Below are 24,772 nucleotides of genomic sequence, written 5' to 3' on the forward strand. Positions count from 1 at the left end.
TTGGAAGGATAAATATTGCTAAAATGTCTATGCTCCCTAGAGCAGTCTATATATTCAGTGCACTCCTTATCAAAATATCACCAACTTTTTTCACGGAGCTGGAACAAATAATCCTAAAGTTTGTGTGGAACTAGAAAAGACCCCGAATAACCAGGGGAATGTTGAAAAAGAAAAGCCAAGATGATGGCATCACAATTCTGGACTTAAGACTCTGTTATAAAGCTGTAATCAAGACAGTAGGGTACTGGCACAGAAACAGACACATAGATTAGTGGAACAGGAGAGAGACTCCAGAAATGATCCCTCAACTATATGGTCAAATAATCTTTGACAAAGCAGGAAAGAATGTCCAATGGAAAAAAGTCTGTTCAACAAATGGTGTTGGGAAAATTGGACAGCCACATGCAGAAAAATGAAACTGGACCACTTCCTTACACCATACACAAAAATAGATACAAAATGGATGAAAGACCTCAATGTGAGACAGGGATCCATCAAAATCCTTGAGGGGAACACATGCAGCAATCTCTTTGACCTCCGCCCTGGCATCATCTTGCTAGATATATCTACAAAGGCAAGGGACCGTTGGGATTTCATTAAGATAAAAAGCTTCCGCACAGCAAAGGAAATAGTCAACAAAACCAAAAGACAGCCAAAGACTGGGAGAAGATATTGCCAACGTCTGAATCAGATAAAGCGCTAGTATCTAAAATCGATAAAGAACTTATCAAACTCAACACCTGAAGAATAAATAATCCAACCAAGAAATGAGCAGAAGACATGAACAGACATTTCTGCAAAGAAGACATCCAAATGGCCAACAGACACATGAAAAATGTTCAGTGTCACTTGGCATCAGGGAACTACAAATCAAAACCACAACGAGATACCACCTCACACCGGTCAGAATGACTAAAATTAATAAGTTAGAAATCAACAGATGTTGGTGTGGATGCTGAGAAAGGAGAACCCTCTTACGCTGTTGGTGGGAATGCAAGCTGGTGCAACCACTCTAGAGAACAGTATGGAGGTTCCTCAAAAAGCTGAAAATAGAGTTACTCTATGATCCAGCAATTGCACTAATAGGTATTTACCCCAGAGATAAAAATGTAGTGATCCAAAGGGTCCCCTGTACCCCAGTGTTTATAGCAGCAATGTCCACAATAGCTTAACTGTGGAAAGAGCCCAGATGTCCATTGACAGATGAACAGATAAAGATGTGTAATACACATAGAATACCATACTACTCAGTCATCAGAATAATTGAAATCTTGCCATTTGCAATGACGTGGATTGAACTAGAGGGTATTACCCTAAGTGAAAGTCAGAGAAAGGCAATTTTACGATCTCACGCATATGTTGAATTTAAGAAACAAAACAGAGAGCATGGGGAAGGGAGGGAAAGATAAGACAAATCAGAGAGGGAGACAAACCCTTAAGAGACTCTTAATCATAGGAAACTACTGGAGGGGAGAAGGTGGGGGGATGAGGTTAACTGGGTGATGGACATTAAGGAGGGCACGTGATGTAATGAGCACCGGGTGTTACATAAGACTGATGAATCACAGACCTGTACCTGTGAAATGAATAATGTATGTTAGTTAATTGAATTTAAGTAAAAAATAATTAGAAGAAAAAAAGGAAGAGAGTTAAGTGTGAGATTTGGGACTTTGAACTGTTGCCTGGTGGTATCGGTACAAGGGTTTGTCATCTGTCTGTCTCTTCATTGCCAAAGATCACAGAATGACTTGTGTCAGAGTGAGTGTGACATGAGACCAGGCTGGCAGTGGCAGCACAGATAGTACCCAGCTTTTAAAAGAAGGAAAAGGGCGCCTGGGTGGCTCAGTGGGTTGAGGCCTCTGCCTTCGGCTGAGGTCAGGATCTCAGGGTCCTGGGATCCAGCCCTGCATTGGGCTCTCTGCTCTGCAGGGAGCCTGCTTCTCTTCTCTCTCTCTGCCTACTTGTGATTTCTGTCAAATAAATAAAATATTTAAAAAATAAATAAAAGAAGGAATCCTAATCCTTGAGGGAACAAATAAAAATGGAAAACTCTTGCCCAGTGATGTGGAAGAGATGTATAGAGACGAAGACTCCTTTTATATTTAGTAAATATAAGATGTAAATTAAAATTATATATAAATCAGTAGTCAGTGGAAGGAAATTAAAATATATCTTAAGGTATAGAAATGATGCTAAAGACATAAGCTACGCTTTGATTTCAGTTCCGGTATTTATGATAAATTCCTTTTGTGTTTTTGAGGAGCATAGTTCAGGAGTTTAGAAAAATTTTTGTGTTTAAACCAACTTTACTGAACATTGATCAAGCCCATAACTTTGGCTTCATTGAATCCTTTTTAATTCCGGTTTCTCAAGCTACAGCAATGAAAGACATGGGACATTACTTTAAGAGATCACTTATGCTTGTTTGCTTCTTTAAAATTTTCAGAATAGTTAACATAAACAGATAAAATAGAAATGATTAGCGACAGGATTAAAGTTGGGGTTGACCTGAACATGCGTACAATGGACTTTTGAACAACAAAGGTTTAATCTGTACTTTCCCACTTATGTGCGGGTTTTTTTGTTGTTGTTGTTGTTGTTGTTGTGTGTGTGTGTGTGTGTGTGTGTGTGTGTGTACTTTTTTGTCTTGAGATTTTAATGTTTCTCTAGCTTACTTCATTGTAATACAGTATGTAATGCATATACCATACAAAATGTTTTGTTTATGTTAATAGCTAGGCTTTCAGTTAACGGTAGGGTATTAATAGTTAAGCTTTGGGAGAGTCAGAAGTTACACATGGATTTTTGACTGCATAGGGGGGTTGGTATCCCTAAGCCCTGTGCTGTTTAAGGGTAAATGTATTTACTTTTGCTTGCTCTCCAAACTCTAGTGAAACTAAAAAGTTAAAGGTTTATGAACCCACAAGACAAGACAGTAGGGAGGATAACAACTGGATTCAACAGCTTGTAAGTAAGGTATGCGGACTTAACAGGAGAAAAAAATGAATTCTAAGCTATCAGCCCGGAAAGCTGAGAAGCAGCTTGATTTATAATGCAGAATCCCTGAAAGGCTCAAAAACTGGTGGCTCAGGGTAAGTGAAAGTGGGGATGAAGGTGAAGCTAAAAACAGAATGGCTTAGTCTAAGAGGCATTTATTTAGCTCACTAGATCTCCTTTCCTGCTCTTCAGACTCTTCTGCCCTGTAGTGGGAGATTGGAGAGGGTGAAGTCTGTAGGCTGGGAAGCGGGAGGCATAGATTGGAGGGTAAGGGTTGGAGTGTAGTGGGAAGGGAGAGGAAGTAAACACATTTCCATTTTGATATCTCTGAAACAAAAATCTGTCATTCTCAGGTATATAATATACTGAATCCTTAAAACTTAGATAATATATGAGAGTTCTTAGAAATTTAAATTTGGAGATCCATTGCAGGAAGTCAATGAATGCTAGAATTTCCAGAGAGAAAATGGAGGGAAGGAAGTCACTATAAATGAATCAAAAGTAATGAACCAGAATATTGTTTCCTGACTGAAAGGGTTACTGAGTATCTAGCATAGTATATAAAAATACTCTGGGTCAGGGCACCCGGGTGGCTAAGTGGGTTAAAGCCTCTGCCTTCGGCTCAGATCATGATCTCAGGGTCCTGGGATGGAGCCCCACATCGGGCTCTCTGCTCAGTGGGGAGCCTGCTTCCTCCTCTCTCTGCCTGCCTCTCTGCCTACTTATCTCTGTCAAATAAGTAAATAAAATCTTTAAAAAAAAAAGTTAAAAAGTTAAAAATACTCTGGGGCTAGCACAGTGTCATGGAATTTTAAAAGGGAAAACAGAGATGGTGATCCAACTTCCAAAGACCAGGGATAGAAGGGTGGTGAGGAGGGGCTTTATACAAAGACTCAAAAATCATCAGGACATCAGACTTCTCAGCAGCATAGTAGGAACTAGAACACAGTGGAGCACTGCCTTTGCAATTCCAAGGGACAGTTATTTCCGAACTAGAATTCTCTGCAAACTCAACTGGATGGAAGAATGAAGACATTTTCTAGTACTGCAAGGCTTTCCTTTTTGGGAAACTACTAGAAGATATGCTTCCACTATAATAAGGTTGTAAATCAAAAATGATAATGAGGGGTCTAGGAAGCAGAGGTCTAACATGAGAGAAGGAAATTTCCGGCATGGTGAAGCAAGGTCCAGAGATGACAGGCCTGGATTGCAGCAGGTGGGAAAGCTCTGGGAATAATTTCAAGATAATAAAATTGATAGAATTACATCATCTATTTGAACATATTTAGAACAAAAGTTTGAGACTGAATTAGTGAAATACATAAAATACCCAGCAAAGAAGAAGATAATTAACTGTAGCAGACCAGACGTGGAGTATGCAGTTCTGTTTTGCTGTAAATAGTATTTTATATAGTTATAATTAAAATGCTGAATTTGCCTAATCAAAATGAAGCTGGAACTATTGGAAGGGTAGTGTGGGAAATATTTGTGGTAGGAGATAGATGGGAGGGATGTGTGTATGTGAGAGCTCAATCTTCCTCTTGTGTGGTGGGAAATTAGTGGGTAATGCCTACAGCTTTAAACAGAAGAGAAGGCAATGTTGGAATGTTATTTAGAGACCTATAGGGAAACACTGAATATTAGTTGAAAAGTCTAAATGGTCATCTGTATGTAAAAGGACACAGAGAATGAGGGCAGCGTAGCACCCCGATGTTTTCATAGCAGAAGTTGTAGCACCAATTGGCTGTTCAAGCTTTATTTTTCAAATAAACTTTTAAAGTAAGTTTAAGCTTAACTTAGTTTAAAAATAATACAGATGCAGTTATACCCAACAACATGGATTAGCAAAAACGTGTTCGGTGAAGCAACTCAGGCACGAAAAAGATCTCAAACTAATCCAGGTTGTTAGAGTCACAGTAGTGGCTCCCTCTGTGTGTGTGGTAGCATAGGAGGAGGGAGATGGCTGGAAGGCAGGCCACACAGGAGTCCCGGAGATGGTCTGGGTGCTAGTTACTTGGGTGATTACTCTGGGAAAATTCATCAAGCTGTGAACATTTATGACTTATCTACTTTGTTTAGGTAGACTGTACTTAATAGACTATCCTCCAAATATAGGTAATTACACTTGTAGATTACCATGTCATTATTCACTGAGAGATGTCTGTAACAACTCAACACATCTTCAAGCCCATGGGAAAATAATGTGCAGAAAAGTTTACTCATTTGGTACCTTTTACTACCTTCTAGAGTAGACTGACAAGCCCATATTTGGATTTTGTGGACAAATTTTTATGCAGACCTCTGGTTATTGATATTAAACTTTATATAAAAGCAGGGGTTGGCAAATAGAGTGGGTCAGATCCTTCCCATGGCCTGTATTGTGTGTCTTTGAGCTTAGAACAGTTTACATTTTTTAAAGTGTTAAAAGTGAGAGAAAGGGGCACCTGTGGGAGGCTTAGTTCAGCATCTACCTTTGGCTCAGGTCATGATCTCTGGGTCCTGGGATTGAGCCCTTGCTCGGCAGGGAGTCTGCTGCTCCTCTTCCCTTTGTACCTCCTCCTGCTTGAGTTCTCTCTGTAATAAATAAAATCTTTTAAAAAATAAAAAAAGCGGGAGAAGGAAATGCCAAGAGAGATTACATGTGGCCTACAAAGCCTCAAATACTCTCTGGCCCTTTTAAGTTTGCCAACCGTTGTCCTAGAACACAAGAAAATGCCCATTTTCCTGGAAGAAGCCATGAAAATTCTAACTAGAGGTAGGTAGTACAGGTTTAAAAACAAAAACAATCAAAAAAGCCAATTTCTGAGAATAGTTAAAGTGTAGTGTATTTTTTAAATTTTAATTTTGGTTCAGGTGGTTAGACTAGTAAAAAGTTTTCAGGCATGGTTAAGCTTGATTTGTTCCTATCTGTTGCAGGTTGTAGGTGGCCTAGATATCCACAAAAAGATGGTGGTAGATGTGTGACTCTTTTTAAAAGAGTACCACCCAACACTTTTGCTTTCTTCTCCATCTCTGAAGATCTGCTCAAGACGTCCAGCAATGCTCTCTGTGTATTTAAATGGAAGTATTTTTCTCTGTGAAGCCACATTTTCCAACACGAGCCTCATGAAGCCAACTAAGTGTTATTGAACTCTTATTCTCTCAATAACTCAGTGTAGCACTTTAAAGTCTGAAGGACAGCAGCATGAAAAGAGCATATCAATGTGGTGAAGAAAGGGAAGGGGTTGGCTTTTTAATTTATTTTTCTTCATCTTTTATAACGAGAAAGTATCTATATATACATATGTAAATATTTATATATAGATATATGTAGCTTTCTATATGTGTAGTAGGTTGGCTTTAATTTAATCTACTTGATTCAGAAACAAAATGATAGAGTACAAAAGTGCCAAGCAGAACATAAAACATCCTTACTTTTATTTCACACAGTTTTATATATAGATAGAAAATTGTACAATTTGAGCCGGGTGTTAGGCCAGCTATTTTCCTTTTCCTGTGCTTTCTCCTTTGAGAGATTGACAAAGCATTTGTTAACGTCCTATTATTTACCTGAATTACATTTTTGTAACAAAGGAGTTTGTAATTTTATTTATACCTATGAAGATATTTCCAGGGACTATGTCTCATTGCTGAGCAGCTTTTACTACATCCCTGCTTGAGGAGAAAGTGTAGTGCAGTGCTCCTGCCAAGAGCTCATTCTTGTGTTCATATAGTCACTGCACAGAGCTTGTGGCTGCTTCGTTGTTATTTCTTAACTAGGAGCCATTACATTTAGTAAGTGTCCCTGAATCAACGTAAGTTATCAGTTGTGGAAAGGCCAGAAGCCATTTGAGGCATTCACGATTTTCTTTAGACATTTCTTAATAATACCTGATGGAATCACGTACTAAAGATATCCATTCGTTTCAGTATGTGGGTAAACAGTTTGTCATTAAACTTACCTTTGAACCATATATTACACTTGTTTCAAAAGACTTGCAGCTCATCTAAAAATTGGTGATACTTAATGTGCATGTGTATATCTGAACGCCCACATATATTTGTGACTTAAATGGAAAAGTCTTACTAGTTTTGATGGCACAGAAGAGCAAAATTTTATCTCAATTTATACCTTTTGAATGTCTTTACAAGGCATAGAGTGCATGATGGTTTTCTTTCTTGATTTGCCCATATTTGTAATGGATGCTAACTTACTAAATGTGTGATATAAAAGTAGCCTATCATGTTCCACCACTTGATAGTATCCCTTCCCTTTTCTGCAAAGGTACTATTGGCTGGAAGAAAACGTTTTGGTTAGCTTTCTAGGAAAGTAGTCTTCCCCTGTATAGTTTTTCTAGAAAAACGGTTTTATAATCTTAAGTGGAAAAGGGCAGGTTGAATCAAGGTAAACGAATCTTAAATTGGGCACACCTGCCTGCCATCGCTGTTCCTTCAACTGAGTGCTGCACATCATGGGCTCTGTCTGTGAGAGAAAAATCCCGGTGCTTGGTGTCCTTGCATGACATGGAGTTTTGCATGTAGATCAATTTAAAATGTACCTCTTGTTTACATAATTTGCATAATTTTAAAAGATAATGTTGCCAAACTTTGGAAATGTTAATGTTCAAACTGAAAATCTCCACTACATGTAACTTTCTTCCTCTGGATCAGTACGTGGCTTATAATCCCAGCCAGTGGTTTGATCTGTTCCAGTGTCAACTGCCATGTGCTCTGCTTCAAGGGGGAACTAGTCTTTTGTGAATTTTTTGTACATAAGTATTTGTTACAAATATTTTAGCAAATGCTTTCTATTTCTCTTGCTTGTGCATATCTTGGCTGGCGTTACAGAAAAATAGTGCAAACATTATTTCCTTACTGGGGAATGAGGGTTTTTTTTCCTTTCCCTTTTTTTTTTTGTTTTTAAAGTGTGGGTGGGGGAGGGGTTTATGTTGAATGTTTAGTTTTTCTTCTGCATGAAATGTCATGTTGTGGGATCTTTAGAAAACTTCATACTGTATGAATAAGAAAATAAAATATTTGAAACTTGCCTGTGTGTGTTCATAATTGTCTTTGCTGGGCTTCCACAGCCATGAGAGTGTTTTTTTCCTATGAGGTAGTCTTTTTTCCCTTCTTTTGGGTTTTGAAAAAAAAAAAAAAAAAAACAAACCCTGATAAACTGATGTTTGATATTTGACTATAAGCCATAAGTAAAGACAGATCTGCTTTATCACTAGTTAAAAACACAAATCATTACAACCTACAAAGCCCTAACTCATTGCTTTACTACTCACTCTTCCTCTGCTTCCCACTGCCTTTGCCTCCTGTGGTTCCTGGCGTTTGGGGCCTACTGCTGCTGCGGGCCTTTGTACCGTCTCCCCCACCAGAGACCTCACAGCTAATGCCACCAGGTCTGTTCAGGTGTGTCCTGGCCACCCCATGTGAACATATCGCTGCATCTACATCTCCTTTATCTCCACTCTTTACTTCCTCAGAGCATTTTTCTCTTTGCTGACAGAATTTAGGTATTTTTGCACATTTGTCTTTCTTGGTTATTGAAATAAAAGGAAAACTCCACAAGTACAGTGATTTTTTTTTTTTCTGCCCCTTGTCCACCAACAGCCTCAAGTGTCCAGAATTCTACCTACCTCTTAGTGTTTGCTAAAATTAAATACTTTAAAGATTAATACTTACATTAAATGCTTCCCAAATGAGTATTTGAATAGGCAGACAGTAGTTAAAACAAGCTCTTACATTTGCAGAATTTTATAGTTTTCCTGGTAAAAACATACTTTTACCATATTTTACCTTTATCGAAACACTGGTAAGGTCGGCTACTTTGATCGAATGCTTATTTGAAAAATAGAATTCTTTCCTCACATCAACTTTGTGATGTCTTTAATTTTATAAACTACAAAAGAGGTAAAAAGATTAGCCTTTGTTCACAACAGTAATTCCAAACTACTGCTTCTAAAAAGCCCACATACCACTCAGTATTAAGGGTCAGGATTCAGTGATTTTGTAAGCTGTCTGTTTTAATTACACTCCATAGACAAGAAATGTTTATAAAGGTTATAAATTTATAAATAATTTCATATAGGACTGTTTAAACAAGTTTCAATAGAATTATAAACTATGTAAATCTTTTATTTAAAATGAAGTGACAAATTATAATTAAGGTATAAGTACAATAATGATAATAAATTCAGGCAGGGGAATTATCCTCAAAGTTGCTGCATGTGAATATGCATCAAACCTTTCTGTTGATGCTTCTGGCTGAGAACAGAAGAAGCGATGGAGGCTTAACGTGACTGAAAAGTTCTTTGTGTGGTTTCTCATAAGCATGTGCAGAGGGCAAGGGCTTTTTCTCTAGAGTCCAAAGACAAAAGGTCTCTGATTTGAAATCAGAATCGATCTGCTGCTCTGCTAGCCACAGCTCGGATATTGCCATAAACCTTTGATGGAGGATTTCCTGCAGAGGAAAAGAAACACATCTATACAAATATACTCACATAAACAGAAAACACATGATAGGTGGTCTACAACTAAAGAGCACATTTTCCACTGGATCGCTCTTAAATTAACAGAAGAACCATAAATCATACCCAAATATTCTCCCAAAATATTTTACATCCTAAGAGTCAAAGGCACGGACTTATCTAAACATTTCAAAAAAGAAGCTAGTCAGTCAGATCTGGGCACTGATGGAAAATCCCATTTAGAGCAAACTACTACAATCCTATAACTGGTACCAGAAGTTACTGACTTTGCTGCACAGTTTGAAAAACAGGACTGGGGCCTCTGGGTGGCTCAGTCGGTTGAATGTCTGATTCTTGGTTTTGGCTCAGGTCATGACCCCAGGGCCATCAGATAGAGGCCTGCCTTGGGGTCTGCCCTCAGTGCAGAGTCTGCTGAAGATTCTCTCCCCCTCTTTCCAGTTGCTCATGCTTGCTCACCCTCAAATAAAATTTAAAACAAACAAAAAACAAGACGAAGTGCATCAATTAAGTTGACTGATGGTGATCAGCAGCTCTCTTTTCGTTGAAGCCTAAAACACACTGCCTGCTATTCTGCAGTGGCTTTTCACTCTACCTCAGGGGAACAAAGCAAAGATTTAAGCACTATAACCCAATAAACTCTCTTCTCTAGCAGACTGATGAAATCTAAGCAAAAATATTCCTTTTTTCTTTAGGTCCACATTTGCCAACCTCTAAGAGTTTCTACTTGAAATCTTTAACATTATGCTTAATTTGAGCTGATGTGCAAACGGGGTTTGAGTTCTAAATTCCCTATTATTATAATTATACATTATTATTACCCAGAATGAGGTTGCAAATGGCAGTTCTTGCCATCTTGATGTTTTGGAAAGAGCCAAGGATGTGAACTTTCCTGCAAGAGAATGTGAGACAAGTTAGCAACAAAAGCATTTCCTTAACTAAATCCCATGATCCAGAAACTCTGGAAAATCACAATACATGTTCTTAAATAAAAATGGCGGTGATGGTAGCACAACTCTTAAATAAACTAAAAATCATTTTGAAGAATTCTATGGTATGTGTATTATAGCCCAATAAAAATGACAAAAAACAATTTTAAGAAATGAATTTTTTAAGATTCTTGGCTAATAATGGCTACCACCAAGTGAGTGATTTTTATGTGCTAGGGCTTTATGTGTTCCCATTTAATCCTCACATGAGTTTTATTAAGGTAGGTGGTATTCACATTTTATAAATGAGGAAGGAAATTTTACAAGTAAAAAAATAAACACACCTGCCCATCATTACACAATGGCAGAGCTGGTATTAAGTACCCAGAAATGGAAGTAACATTGCACTTAATTAAAGCATCTGGATTTCAACTGTAAAGCTTTCTCAAGGTTATCAATTTCTTTGCTACTCAGGATCATCCAGACCCTACAAAGGGAAATTCTTGGCTGACTGACTCAAGATGGAGAATACAGTATTTGTCTTGTTGAGCCCATCTTCCAAAATGTAAGGAACTGACACCAAAACTGTCAGGAGAATATCACAGAACATTCAGTCATCCAGACAGGCTCAGGCATGTTGAAATGGGGGCAAAACTGACACAGTCCGTTCAAGATGATCTAGATTTTCTTCCCCACTCTGTATAATCAGGCAACTACCCCTCGTAACTGGCAAAATTATGGTGAGGGGATACGCGGCGTTGCTTCCTGGGAAAGGTAAAAGACCTGGTGTCTCGACCAGGGGTCCAGGTACAGCTGAAGTAGGAATGCCATGTTAAAACGGGCAATAGGAAACAAATATCTGCACACTGGCTGTTGAGACCTCCAGCTATCTTCCTTAACCAGGCTTCAAAGCCTTGCAGCAAAGAGCCTAGAGAATCTTCTCTGCGGGAACCTGACCTGCTCAATAAAAAAGTCCAAAAGAGAAGCGGCCTGGGTGGCTCAGTCAAGCGTCTGCCTTCGGCTCGGTCATGATCCCCGGGTCCTGGGATTGAGCCCCATGTCTGGCTCTCTGCTCAGCAGGGAGTCTGCTCCTCATTCTCCCTCTACACTCTCCTCCTCTCTCTCAAATAAATAAATGAAATAAAAAAAATGATTAAAAGATGCATCAGAAACAGCCTGGCAATTACCCTAAGCGAAGCCTATGGTCAGCTGGCGTCCCTCACGCTCCAGACCCCATGAGCTCAGGGCTTCTGGTCTGCTCTTTATTGCCTCCCTCTTGTACATGTGGCACACACACAGAGGATCTCCAGAATCCGACGGAAGCATCTACTACAAAAAACAGAGGCTACAACCAGCAAGGTGAAGAAAGAGAAATGGAGACCAGGGGGAAAAAGAATGAAACAGCAAAAACAAAATCACATCAGTAAGGTCAGAAAAGCTATTTTCATGCACCCATAAATCAAGGATACGGTATTAAGAATAAAGTTACAGAAAGGAATTCCAGATAGGAAGGGGGAAAGAAAAGCGAGACCAAAGTAATTCAAGAAAATTTCTGAAAATTATAGAAAATGAGTGTCTAGTTTGAAAGGGCCCAGTAAGATGAATAAAAATAGACCCACGCTAACACATAGCATTATGAAATTTCAAAACACCCTGGATGAAGAGAATACAACTGCCAGCTAGGACGCTCGAAGAATCAGGTATAAAAATGTCGTTGGACCTCTCAACAGCAACACTGAAAGCCTGGATATAGCAATGTCTTCAAAATTCTCAATGGATGTCATTGAGAACATACAGAACTGTATAGTCAGGAGAGAGGACACCTTTGGAACTAGAAGTTCTTAAAAAAATATTAGCTAAGCTAGCTCATCGACTATATATGGCACCAAAATGAGGAGTACTCAGGGGTGGCAGGGTGTACAACTTGAGTGAAGGGGGTCAAACAGCACAAACTTTCAGTTAGAAAAGAAGTTCCCGGGATATAAGGTAACAGCGTGTCAATCTAGTCAATAACACCGTGCTACATGATGGAAAGTTGCTAAGAGTAAATCTTAAAAGTTTCACACACAAAATAACAAATTTGTAACTGTGGTGATGGGTGTTAACCAGACCTACTGTGGTGCTCATTTCGCAATACATGAAATTTCAAATTAAAAAAGAAAAACAAACAAAAGAACCTTAAGAAATACTCAGGGAAGAGAACCCAACAACCAAGGGATTCACACAGCGGAAGAGCACAGGTGAAAGGAGCACCAGGCAGAGAGGGTAGCAGTGCTTCTGAGGAAGCAGGCTCCAGGAGAGGCTGCTCAAACGTGTGATGCACCCAGATACACCGTGGGGAGATATGATGACATACAGCTTTTTACTCAATTGTACTGATAATCAGAAAGCACAAATGTGAGTAAGAATTTTTTCAAGTGAAAACAAAGTGGTAAAGGGCAGACAGAATAATCACAGAATCACGGTCATCACCCAGGCCGGCTGCCAACACACCGAGCGCTGCCCGCCGTGCACAGGTAACGGGAACACCGGTCTCACAAAACCCAGAGCGTACGGGGAGCTCAGGGACACATGAGCAACCTGGCTGTCAGAAGGGCTGAGTACACGGGGTAGAAGTTGGGGGAGAGATGAAAAAAAGCTAAATTTTCATCTTTTATGGTAGAAAGTCAATGATGAAGAAAAAAAAGCTGGTATGTAAACATGGTATTTGAAAATCTGGAGATAAACAGTTTTTTAAAATGACCTGGAGGAAGTGAAGTTAGTTCCTCTGAGGAAGAGGAACTAGAGGTAGGGGTAGAAATCTGGGGCTTGCTCAAGTATGTGTGTGTCTAACTTTGATAAAAACTCTTGACAATGGCGCAGGAAAGATGAGGAACAGTGAGCTTGAATGAAGTGTGAGCAGTTTTGCTACCAAAACCACCAAAATGATGGGGCAGTGGCTGGAGTGGTATGGAGGTCTCGGGACACGCAGGCAACACCATTTCCCATTTGAAGCACTGAATACATTGGGGATAGCTTTTAGTTTTTTATCTTGCTCACATCATACTGTATTTTACCACCAGGTTATCAGCAACTCATCAAAACAACACCTACGGGTGCATACTAGTCCACATTATGGTTAACTACAATTAGTACGTGGATGAACGTGTGGATTTCCAATTAGCCTATTTATACTGAACACTCAAGACAGTATACTCAAGTTCAAGTTGTATGTAATTCAGTTTGGGGAAAAAAACCCCGAAAAATACAAAAGTAATTCAATAATAGCCAATATTATTCATAATAACCCATACTGAAAACAGCCCAAACGTCCATCAAACCTGAATGGATAAACAAAATGCAATACCTTACGAGAGTACTTGGCAGTAAAGAGAAATTACTGAAAAACAGCACGCTAATTAAAAGAAGCCATACCCCAAAGGCTGCATACTGTGTATTTCCATTTATATAAATTTCTAGAAAAGGTAAAACCATGGCAGAAAGATCAGTGATTGCCTGGGACTGAGGTGGGATCAAAGGACTATAGATTTGGCCAAAACTCACTGAACAGGATACTAAATAGTGATGTGTTTTATATGTAAATCACACCGCAGTAAAGCTGTTAAAAAAACCAGTTCGACTAGTAAATTTTATGTTAACACATCAATATACTTAGAATTTTTTTTCAAAGATTTATTTAAGAGAGAGAGAGATCACAATTAGGCAGAGAGGCAGGCAGAGAGAGGGGGAAGCAGGCTTATACTTAGAATTTGATACATCATAGTATCTATAATTTGATTAGCACATCAGTTGCATTTTTAGATTTCTAAATTAGCAAAGGTTTTTAGGGCTACGTATGATACTTCCAAATGTCGTATGCATTTCCAAATATTTTAAAATGTCTAGTGCAAAACAAGTTTTCCTCATGGCCCCCTCAGGTTCCCCTCTCAAAGATCAAAATTATAATAAACCTGTCTTCCAGTAACTGGGCATCAACCTGGTATCATTGTTATCCCTCGAGTGTAAAAGAGAGTCTCAAATTTAGGCTCTAAAAAATGGTGAGCCCGAGTTTACAGCCAAGTTAGTATGATTTTAAATATTACTTCTATGCTTAGCCGCAGGCACGTCCCTCCTCTTGTCAGTCACCTGCTTTGTCCCCCAACTTCATGGCATTATCTAATCTCCACACCATCTGCCAGCAACCCCAACCTGGCCCCGCAGCAGCTTCAACCCCCACAAGGGCTAATCCCAGCTTGACTTCCTGCACCCTTACTTTAAGCCTATATCATCTTCTTTCTGTTCACATAGAGCTGCTCCCAGGTTTTTCACCCAACGTGCAATACTCGTTGTCCTTTTATGAAAGGCCTTTATATATAGTTTTAAAATATGTGTAAAACTATACACATATATTTCTTTCTTGAAAAGGAAAGTCACAATGGCATTAAAAATCCACTCCTTGCTGTCTCCTATTGGTTTAGGAGTCCCCTCGGATAGTATTTAAATCTTCACCTTCTTTTAATAGTAATTCTAAACATTTCCTTTATTTTTTTTCTTTAAGATTTTATTTATTTGAGGGGCGCCTGGGTGGCTCAGTGGGTTAAAGCCTCTGCCTTCGGCTCAGGTCATGATCCCAGGGTCCTGGGATCGAGCCCCGCATCGGGCTCTCTGCTCGGCAGGGAGCCTGCTTCCTCCTTCTCTCTCTCTGCCTGCCTCTCAGCCTACTTGTAATCTCTGCCTGTCAAATAAATAAATAAAAATCTTTAAAAAAAAAAAAAAAAAGATTTTATTTATTTGAGAGGGAGAGACAGAGAGAAAGAATGAGCATGAAGAGGGGGAGGGGCAGAGGGGCAGGCAACCCGGACTGAAGGTGAACCCAACCGAAAAAGCAGGTTCCCAGACCAAGGGAACCCAGCCGAAGGCAGACACTTAATCAATTGAGCCACCATGTGCCCTTTATTGTACTTTATTGCTAACCGAGGAAAAACACGAGAATTCCCAAGATTTCCTCAGATAACTTAAACTGCTTTCGAGGTAACGATGTATTTCATTCAGAACCATATATTGACAAAGAGTCAGTAGCAATATTATGCATAAAGTACAAACTTTATGACTTCTTGAAACAAGCAGAAGATCAAATATAAATCAGGACAATAATTTTTCCAAGATCAGATACTTACACATCAGCCAAAACTATCCGTGTCCGTGTCACGTTCTCTATGGTGAATTTGGTTTTTCCTCCTTTGCCAGCGATTCTTCCTATTGCCCTTGACAGGTGGTCTCCCTTTAGGGGTTTCACTAAATGAGAGATTAAAGCCTCAGGAGACATGCAATTCCAGGATACCACCTGCTCCGTATTGAACTTTAATCACTACCTAAATCTCCCTACTAAAAGATACAAAATATATATACTTTTAAAACTGGCTAATAATACAGGTCAACTGATGCTATTAGAAAGCTAAGAGTCTCCAGCAAAACAAAGTCGGCAGTACAATAGTTAACAGGAAAAGATCACCTTATACTCACCATCTGTAATTTCAAAAGACTCTAGGAAGAGATCATCCAACCTAATGAGGGCAAGTGCGTCCTATAACATAAATATAAATGCTGTGAATTTAGCATTTATATACCTGAGAATAACTATTAAGTTAAAATTCACCAGACTTAGAAAACTCAATTTTTTTAAAAAGCCCAACCACTGAAACATTTGTATTAAGTGTGTGTATTTTAAAAAATTTTATTTATTTGAGAAAGAGAGCGCACACAAGTAAGGGGAGCAGCAGATAGAGGGAGAGGGGGAAGCAAGCTCCTCACCGAATGGGGAGACCAGTGTGGGGCTCATTCCCAGGATTCTGGGATCAAGACCTGAGCTAAAGGCAACACTTAACCTACTGGGCCCCCCAGGTGCTCCTCATATTAAGTGTTTTTAAGCACCTATTTTAGATGTCATGAAATCACTTACCTCCACCTGAAACCCAAGAATAAAGGCTTTCACAAAATCAGCTGCTTTTGTCAGTGCACTAACATCCTTGGTTTCTTTACAAGTCTGTTTAAAAAAAAAAAAAAGAAAGAAAAGAGGCACATATTATGACTGGAAATGAAAATATTCTAGTACAACACTAGGAGTGATCATCAGCTTATAATCGTCATCATATGCTGATGTTTCCCAAAGCACCAACTCCAGGACTAACTACCACGAATGGTTTAAGCAGGATCTTGTCCTTAAAGGCTTTACTAGATAACTGCAGATACAGCTGCTATTCATAAAATCTCAGCCACTAAAAGTGACAGGCACCGCAAAGGTGCTTCACACACAACAGCTTCTGAAAGTTATGTAATACGATAAGTTCTATATTTGAGAAAACTGAAGTACTGAAATGTGAAAAAGGCAGAATTCTGAAACAGGTCTGATTCCAAAAGTATCATTTCCATTCTTCCACAAAGACTCCAATTTAGTTGAGAAGACCACATATTTGACAAATTTCTAACTACGCAAGGTTGTATAATGTACATATAAAACTAGCTCCCAGTTCCAATCTTGTATGTGAACTTGGGAAAGTCCCATAGGTGCTCCAGGTCTTAAGTTTTCTCATTTGTAAAATAAAAAGGTCAGAGTGGGGGATCTTTTCAGGACTAACAAGACTCACCTGTTAGTGAACGACTTTGATGACTCTGACTAACCTACTCCTTTGACTCCGTTTCCTCACATCTAAACGGTGGGGATATGACTACTTCACAGGCCTATCTGAAAGATTAAAATGACATGGGGCATGCCAAAGCACCACTGTGTGCCTGGCATCCTGCAGTCCCAACAGGTGTGAGTGGAATCCAAATTGATGCCTCTGCGAGTCGTAAGACAGCCAAGCACAGTTTAAGAGTGTAGGCTCCGCAGAAAGGACTGAAACACACAGCAATCGTAAAGAAGAAAGCACTTGAGCCAGATTCCAAGGGATGCCTGGAATCGAGGCTGGAAAACAGAGTATGCAGTAGAGGGCTTTCTTCAAACAGCAAAGTCCCCCACAGGTGTGGACATAAAAAGGTTCAAAGAGTTGGTCAGATGAACTTGGGACTTAGATCCCTACGTAAAAGGCAAGTTCAGGGACACCTGGGTGTCTCAGTTAAGTGACTGCTTTCAGCTCAGGTCATGATTGCAGGGTCCTGGGATCCAGCTCCATATCCGGCTCCCTGCTCTGCTAAGAGCATCATAAAATACACGCACAGGCATAACCAATATTTTGGTTATGACCTTTTGTCCACCTTATGAATTCAACTAGCATTTGTGCTGAAGCAGATTTTGAAGACATTCAAGAAGTTCAAACTCACTATACTACTTGAGAAAACTGCATAACGACCACTTAACAAAATAAGTCCCATTAAGAAAAGTCTATTCACGCTTTTTCACCCCTGTAGAAAAAAGAAACCCTAATATATTGCGAAATGGTTGACATTCTCCTTACCCTAATTTCTACATTCCTCGACTTCAAGTTAAACCGTATCTGAAGTCCCAAATGTTCTACAATAGGAGTAAATATCTTCATCCAGTTCTCTTTTAATGGCGTGTATCTGTTAGCTGGGACTGGAATTTTCCTTGTTTCTTCTTTCCCACTCTACAATAAAAGAACACACAAGTCGGGAGATGGATCGAGGGATGGAGGTGGAGCTGTAAACTGACGGCTCTTCCACAAGAAGCTTTCTTTAACTGAAAAAATGAACTTCGTGCAAGACAATCATTTCTTTAAGGACGTCAGTAAAGAAGAGCCCCCGCACTTTCAACATCCCGCAGAGACCACCGGCTTGGCCCGCCTTTGTCTCCGGTCCCTTTCCCGTCCCACGGTCCCCGCTAGTACCAGGAATCCATCCCCGGTGAGGGGAGGGAAAACGGGCCTCTTCGCGGGCCGGGCCTCCTCCGTGTCCATGCGGCCCGCGTCCCCGCCGTCCCCCGCGGCGGACAGCTGCTCAGCCTGCCGTTTCTTCGCCCGCCGGCCACCCTTGCGGGTGACTTGGGTGAAGCCATCCTCGGCCCCCGCGCTCTGCGCCTCCATCTCCGTTTCCATGCCCGGTTATCTCTAGCTCCGACATGTGCTTCCGGCTCGAACGCGAGCGCCGCCGCACCGCGCAGGCGCGCCACGCAGGGTGCAGCGTCCGCCAACCAGCCCCAGGCCTCCGCCCCGCTTCCTGAGAAGTCCCACGCAGGGGACCTGAAGCAGGGTTTTGTGCGTTTGCTGGGGGGGAGGGGGGGTAGGAAAGCGGGGACATCCTAATTTATGCCTGATTTCTGTGGTGCCCGTCTGGCTCCACCACTCACAGCCGAAACAATTGCCATCTCCAATATGTGTATGTAGGAATGGTAGTAGGTAAAGACGATGAGTAGATTTGTGCTCTCAGTTAAGAACTATCGGCTTGACTTCAGTAGCGCATCAGGCATTATCTGAGACAACTAAACCCACCTCGCCAGGGCGAACAAGGCGACTACGGGGAGGGCGGGGGGGGGGGGGGGGGGGGAGAAACTGTCGTTTATGTTTGGAGTTTGGTTTCCCGGTTAGTGTTTTGTCAGGCTCTGGATGTGCTGCTGCTTGGAGGGGAAACCGGCTGGACCATGTCTGCCTTCGAGAAACCTCAGATCATCGCCCATATCCAGAAGGGACTCAACTACACGGTATTTGACTGTAAATGGGTGCCCTGCAGCGCCAAATTTGTGACCATGGGCAACTTCGCCCGGGGCACCGGCGTCATTCAACTGTACGAGATCCAGCACGGGGACCTGAAGCTGCTTCGGGAGGTGGGTGCCGGGCGAGACTGCCCAGGTCCAGGATCTGCCGTTGGTGAGGGAGCGAGTGCGGATCCGGGGGTGGGGGAAGTTGGCATTTCTTTTTGCCCCAGCCTCGGTCCAGCGTCCGCCAAAAGCACAGCTCGAGCTGCGCGGAACCAGCGAAGGAGATCGCAAACTGAGGAATACTTCCGACGTAAAAGGCTTTGGTTCGAGTCCTGAATTCTCGGCTGGCCAGAGCATCTCCCTGCTGGCCCCTTCCTGCAGCCACTCTTCCATTCCACCACGAGGTCTCTGGGAAGTGACACGAAGACTTCGTATCTAAATTTGAGGTTCTAGGCGGTGGGCAGTTGTTTGTGGAGAGTCGATTTAAGTAATAATGTAAATAGTAAAATATTCTTTCATACAAGCAGAGACAAGGCAGGCTCCAGGATGCCTGCACTGTAATGGGAGGAGACAACGCAACCATTTATTATTATTTGTTAAATATTTCTCTTTATTTATTCATGAGAAACAGAAGAGAGAGAGGTATAGGGAGAAGCAGGTTCTCAGCGGAGCAGGGAGCCGGATGTGGAACCCGATTTCTGGCCCGGAATTACGACCTGAGCCAAAGGCAGACGCTTAACCGACCGAGCCACCCCAGGCGCCGCGTAACCATTTATTCTTTCAATGAGTTACCAATTCATTGCCTGTAATCCCAGGCATGTGAATGAGATTGTCTCCGGTCTCATGGAGTTTATTTTCTAGTGGGAGAGAGAATCAGTTAGATAATCAAACCGACGATGCATAAATACCGAGATGTATTCTCTAACATAAAGTAACATGGTTCTGTGAAAGTGAAACAGATTGGGGATAAATAGAAGCTAACTAGGCTAAATTAGTAGTAGAGGAGGTGGTTTCCAAAGAAAACAGCATCAGTGGAAGCTCCGGAAAGGGAGCAGACTTTGCAAGGTCTGTAGGTCATTTATAAGATATACTCCTTTTTAAATGGTACATCACTGAAGGACTTTAACTGGGTGTGTCAAGATCAGGTTCACAAGTTTAGTGAAGATCATTATTGAAAGAATTAGAGAATAATGATGTTGACATTCTTACACTTGTTTTTAAAATGCATCGATTTCAGGTGATCAGTCATAAATATTTAGTGTTCTAACAGACTACAGAGAAGGCTGAGAACTCCAAGGCTTAAAACTATGGAGAGAGTCTGCTTGGACCAGATAGGCATTAAACTGGTAGATAAAGGATGAATATAGTTTGTCAAGCTTGGATGTGAAGGTATATAAGGTTTCATCTCACTTTAAATATCTATCAGTGCCAGTTTCCTTGTTCAGTTTGTCTTTTCTAGCCGGGTACTCAAGAGTTCCTAAACATGGCTTTTTCTCTTCTACCTTGCCTTCGGTTGCACACCACTTAGCCCCTTTGCACCTGTTAATGTTGCTATTTTAGGGTCCAGTTCAAATTATTTGACTTAGGAAATCCCTTTCTGATCTCCGCACAAACTCCTCTTCACTACATCCTTTTGGTGATTATTACCCACTCCAGGAGTATGTAATTGTGTCCCATTTATCTCTAATTAGATTGTAAGCTCCTGGAGAGTAAGGATAGTGTTTTTTGTTAGTGTGGTTTGTAAGGTTCAGCCATTCAATAAATTGCTTGTTAAAAGAAAGAGTGAATGTATATCTGTATAAGGATATAACTTGGAAAATTTAAATATTGGCTTATTGATCATTGATCAATGGGCATCAGGGTTTGAACAAATGGAAAACATTGGAATAGCAGACAGAAACTGATAGGTAAATATTAGGAACAAATACTAAATACCATCAAATTTCACCAGAGAGCATTTACAGACTTGTGACTTTTTAAAAATAAAATATAATTTGTGTACATTTCAGGAATACACTTTTTTTTTAATATTTTTATTTATTTATTTGACAGAGAGAGATCACAAGTAGGCAGAGAGGCAGGCAGAGAGAGATGAGGAAGCAGGCTCCCTGCTGAGCAGAGAGCCCGATGCGGCACTTGATCCCAGGACCCTGGGATCGAAACCTGAGCCCTGAGCCGAAGGCAGTGGCTTAACTCACTGAGCCACCCAGGTGCCCAGGAATACACTTTTTCCACAAAGTGAAATAGTGCCCTTTGTCTCTAAATATTGGCAACCTACTATTTCAAAATAGTATGTTAAAGAAGGACAAAGGGTACTTGAAAGATGAGTTTCTTCTTCTAAAGAGAGGATAAGACTAATGCAAAAACACTTTTAAGAACTTAGATTACATTTGGCTGTGATGGTGCAGTGGAAAAGGGTATCAGTTTAATACAGGCTCAGTGATTCTCAGCCCTCACTGTGCATCAGGGTCAGCTGAGTATGTTCTGTTGTCGCTGTTGTGTGTGTGTGTGTGTTTTAAAATAATCATGCCTTGGTCCCACCTTAAGGAATTCTGATGCAGTGGGACTTTTTTTTTTTTTTAAGGTTTTATTTATTTATTTGACAGACATAGCGAGAGAGGGAGCACAAGCAGGGGGAGTGGGAGAGGGAGAAGCAGGCTTCCCGCAAAGCAGGGAGCCCCATGTGGGGCTCAGTCCCAGGACCCTGGGATCATGACCTGACCCGAAGGCAGGTGTTTAATGACTGAGCCACTCAGGCACCCTGCAGTGGGACTCTTGCAACTACACTAGAGTGAGGCCTAGATAGCAGTATTTTTAAAACTTTAATGAGGTGAATCTAACAACTACCAATGTTGACTACAATTGGGCTAGATGAATTATTGAAATACTTGGTTCATTGTGGAACCACTACAAGTCATGTGTTCCACATCTCATGCATCCAAGGTAAAAATACGTGAAGGAAGCAAAGAGGTCTTCATTGACGGCTGCCTTCTCTTGTTACTAAGGACAGACAGGGAGCGAGGGCCTTCTTGTACAGCTGAGCACTTTGCTCTACCACACACAGGGTTGCAGGGTCCAGGGAAAGCTGAAATCTGTTTCTTTCTTATCAAACTTGACAAATGTGAGACTTCCTCATCCTGTAAAGGGCAGCTTTTCTCTAATTGGCATAAAGAACGAGGGATGGCCCTGAAAAATGGAATCACAGTTGTGGATGTTTATACTGTAAAAATAATAAGGTAACAAATGTCTCCTTTTTTAGTCCCTGTGCCACTGAGTTCAGTGCTTGTTACCACTTGGTTGACTAACCCTTTTAATGTTAATTAAAGTAGTGCTGGGATATGGAGGAGGAAATACTGACAGGCTGTACTAGACCCACCCACAGACAGAACAAAAATAGCTCTCATGGGAATTATCCATCATGGGCTTCCTTAATCATGTTCACTTATTGTAGCAAAGAGAACCAACAGCTGGGTCCAAAATGACCATCTACGGTGTGTCACACAGCAAAACTTGTTAATATAGACCAAATTTTCTTTGTGGAACACATTTTATAAAATCTTTTTAGCCAGTTTTTTTTTTTTTTTTTCCCCAGCAAGAAAAATTTAAGTAACCACTGGATTTTTTAAATATTTCTTTTCAAAGATAAAGTATTTAACAGGCAGGGAGGGAGCCTTTTTATTAACTATAAAAAGTTGGCTTCACTCCAGCACCCCTTCTTAAAAAAGCTATTATGATTTACATGAATATCTTAGAAAGAGAAAATACCCCTGTTTCTGTAAGATCCTTTCCCAGCAGAGCTCAGCCCTTCTCAGCAAACTGCAGTCCTCACTGTCCTGCAGATGATCAGATGTTTATACATTGGATTTTTTTTTTTAATGTTCTTATATTTTGAGTTGAATTTGACTCTTGGCACAGCAGACTACTACTACCTATAAATCTCTTTATTTTTCTTTGATATAAGGAGAAAAAACATGGGGGAAGCATAAATACCATGCATTTATATCTTATAAAGATATGAATCAAGGTAAAAACTGAAGGCACAAGTGTGAAAGTAGATTCAGTTAGTGACTATACCATTTCCCTCACCAATCCATTTCAAGGTTGGAACATTTCTTTGGTACTTCTAATGACTCTTGGGTTTATAGAATGGGGGCTACATACTGAACTTTATTTAATTGATTTACATGTAGATCTGAGGGCAGCCTAGTTTAGTATAAAGAGCTTGGAGTCTTCCTGGCTCTAGGAACCTTGAGCAAGCCCCGTCCTCTGAACCTGTTTCCTCATCTGGAAAGGAGTGTTCCAAATACTTTGCTTGCAGTTGTGTTAGGAAGAAGATGGATGGCCTAGCCATCTAGAACATATCTGATATATGTATTCAATATATGGATGCTGTTTTTATCATTGCATATAAATGACACCAGAAACTATATGGTGTGTCATGTGAAAACGTGGGAGAAAGGAGAATATAGACTTCAGTAATGGTTTCTTTCTCCCCAGCACTAGGAATGAGAGATTGATAGATATTCCTTTATGCTTGGAGTCAACGAATGTTGACCACCTACAAAGTGTTTAACAGATTGGACAAGGTCCCATTCTCATGGCACTCACTCTAGAAAGGATGGGGATAGAGAACTGAATAGATAGTTTTATTGGTAAGTGCAATAAAGAAGGTTAAACTGGGTGAGTGATAGTGATTTAGGGGTTCCACTTCAGAATGGAGGAGCATGGAAAGTCTCTTAAAGGAGGTGACATTTAAAACAAATCTGAATTAGGAGAAGGAAGACATGATGATCTGAGGGAAGAGCAATTCAGGCAGTGGTAATAGTAAATGCAAATGTCCTAAGGTAGAATCGACTTCGTTGTGTCTGAAGAGCAAAAAACAAAGCTGCAGATATGGGTGGAGTGTAGTAGAGAGGAGAGAAGCAGGAAATAAGGCCAAAGAATCAAGGCAAGATTTCAAAGAGCTTTGTACCTTTTGTCTACCACAGGCCTTGGTGACACTCTAAATGTAGGTGCATTTTATTTCATTCCATTATATTTCAATAAAGACTGACTTTCAGAATTTGTGCAATGACACATGGAAATATCTAATATAGGATCTATTGCAATAGAGTGGTTCTCTGTTTGGTTACTTTCCTTTTAAGGTAGGGATTCTCAGATGTGTTCAGAAGCCAAAATGTCTGAACATTGTGATGCTGTTTTTGAAACTCCATAAAACATTGGTATAATAAGTTCCAATTCCTTACAAAGAAGGGTTTTTCCAGTAGAAAAATCTGGCTATTTTATCATACTGTGGTCTTGATATCACATGAAATAACCATACATAAATTTTTAAATCTTCATTTCCAGGTTTTCTTACTGGTGTACATTTGCTAATATTTTCTAATAGGCAAGCTAAAAAATATCCAAGAAAACATAAGTTTGAGAAAAACATATCCATTAGCTTTTTTAAGTTTGTGTGTGTGTGTGTGTGTGTGTGTGTGTGTGTGTGTGTAAATTTATGTTGGTACCAGAAGATTGATGTGTTCCAGGAGCATGGTTTGAGATTCTCTGCCCCAAATGGTTAAAAGGTGAAAGTTAGATAAAGAAATCACATAGGGAGGGGGCATCTGGGTGGCTCAGTCGGTTAAGTGTCTGCCTGCCTTGGGCTCAGGTCATGATCCCCGGGGGATCAAGCCATGCATGGGGCTCCCTGCTTGGCGGGAAGCCTGCTTATCCCTCTCCTACTCCCCCTGCTTGTGTTC

General features: G+C 40.5%; 1 protein-coding gene across 1 annotated transcript in view; it reads left to right on the forward strand.

The window, feature by feature from the left end:
* Nucleotides 1-24,772, forward strand: part of DNAAF10 (dynein axonemal assembly factor 10) — a 100,337-nt gene that overhangs the window by 59,273 nt on the left and 16,292 nt on the right. The window contains 2 exon segments of the mRNA XM_059405953.1: nt 18,244-18,596; nt 18,718-19,154. Of these exon segments, the coding sequence (XP_059261936.1) occupies nt 18,244-18,596; nt 18,718-19,154 (790 nt within the window).

The sequence above is a fragment of the Mustela nigripes genome, chromosome 7 (assembly GCF_022355385.1).
Source record: "Mustela nigripes isolate SB6536 chromosome 7, MUSNIG.SB6536, whole genome shotgun sequence".
Taxonomy (NCBI): Eukaryota; Metazoa; Chordata; class Mammalia; order Carnivora; family Mustelidae; genus Mustela; species Mustela nigripes.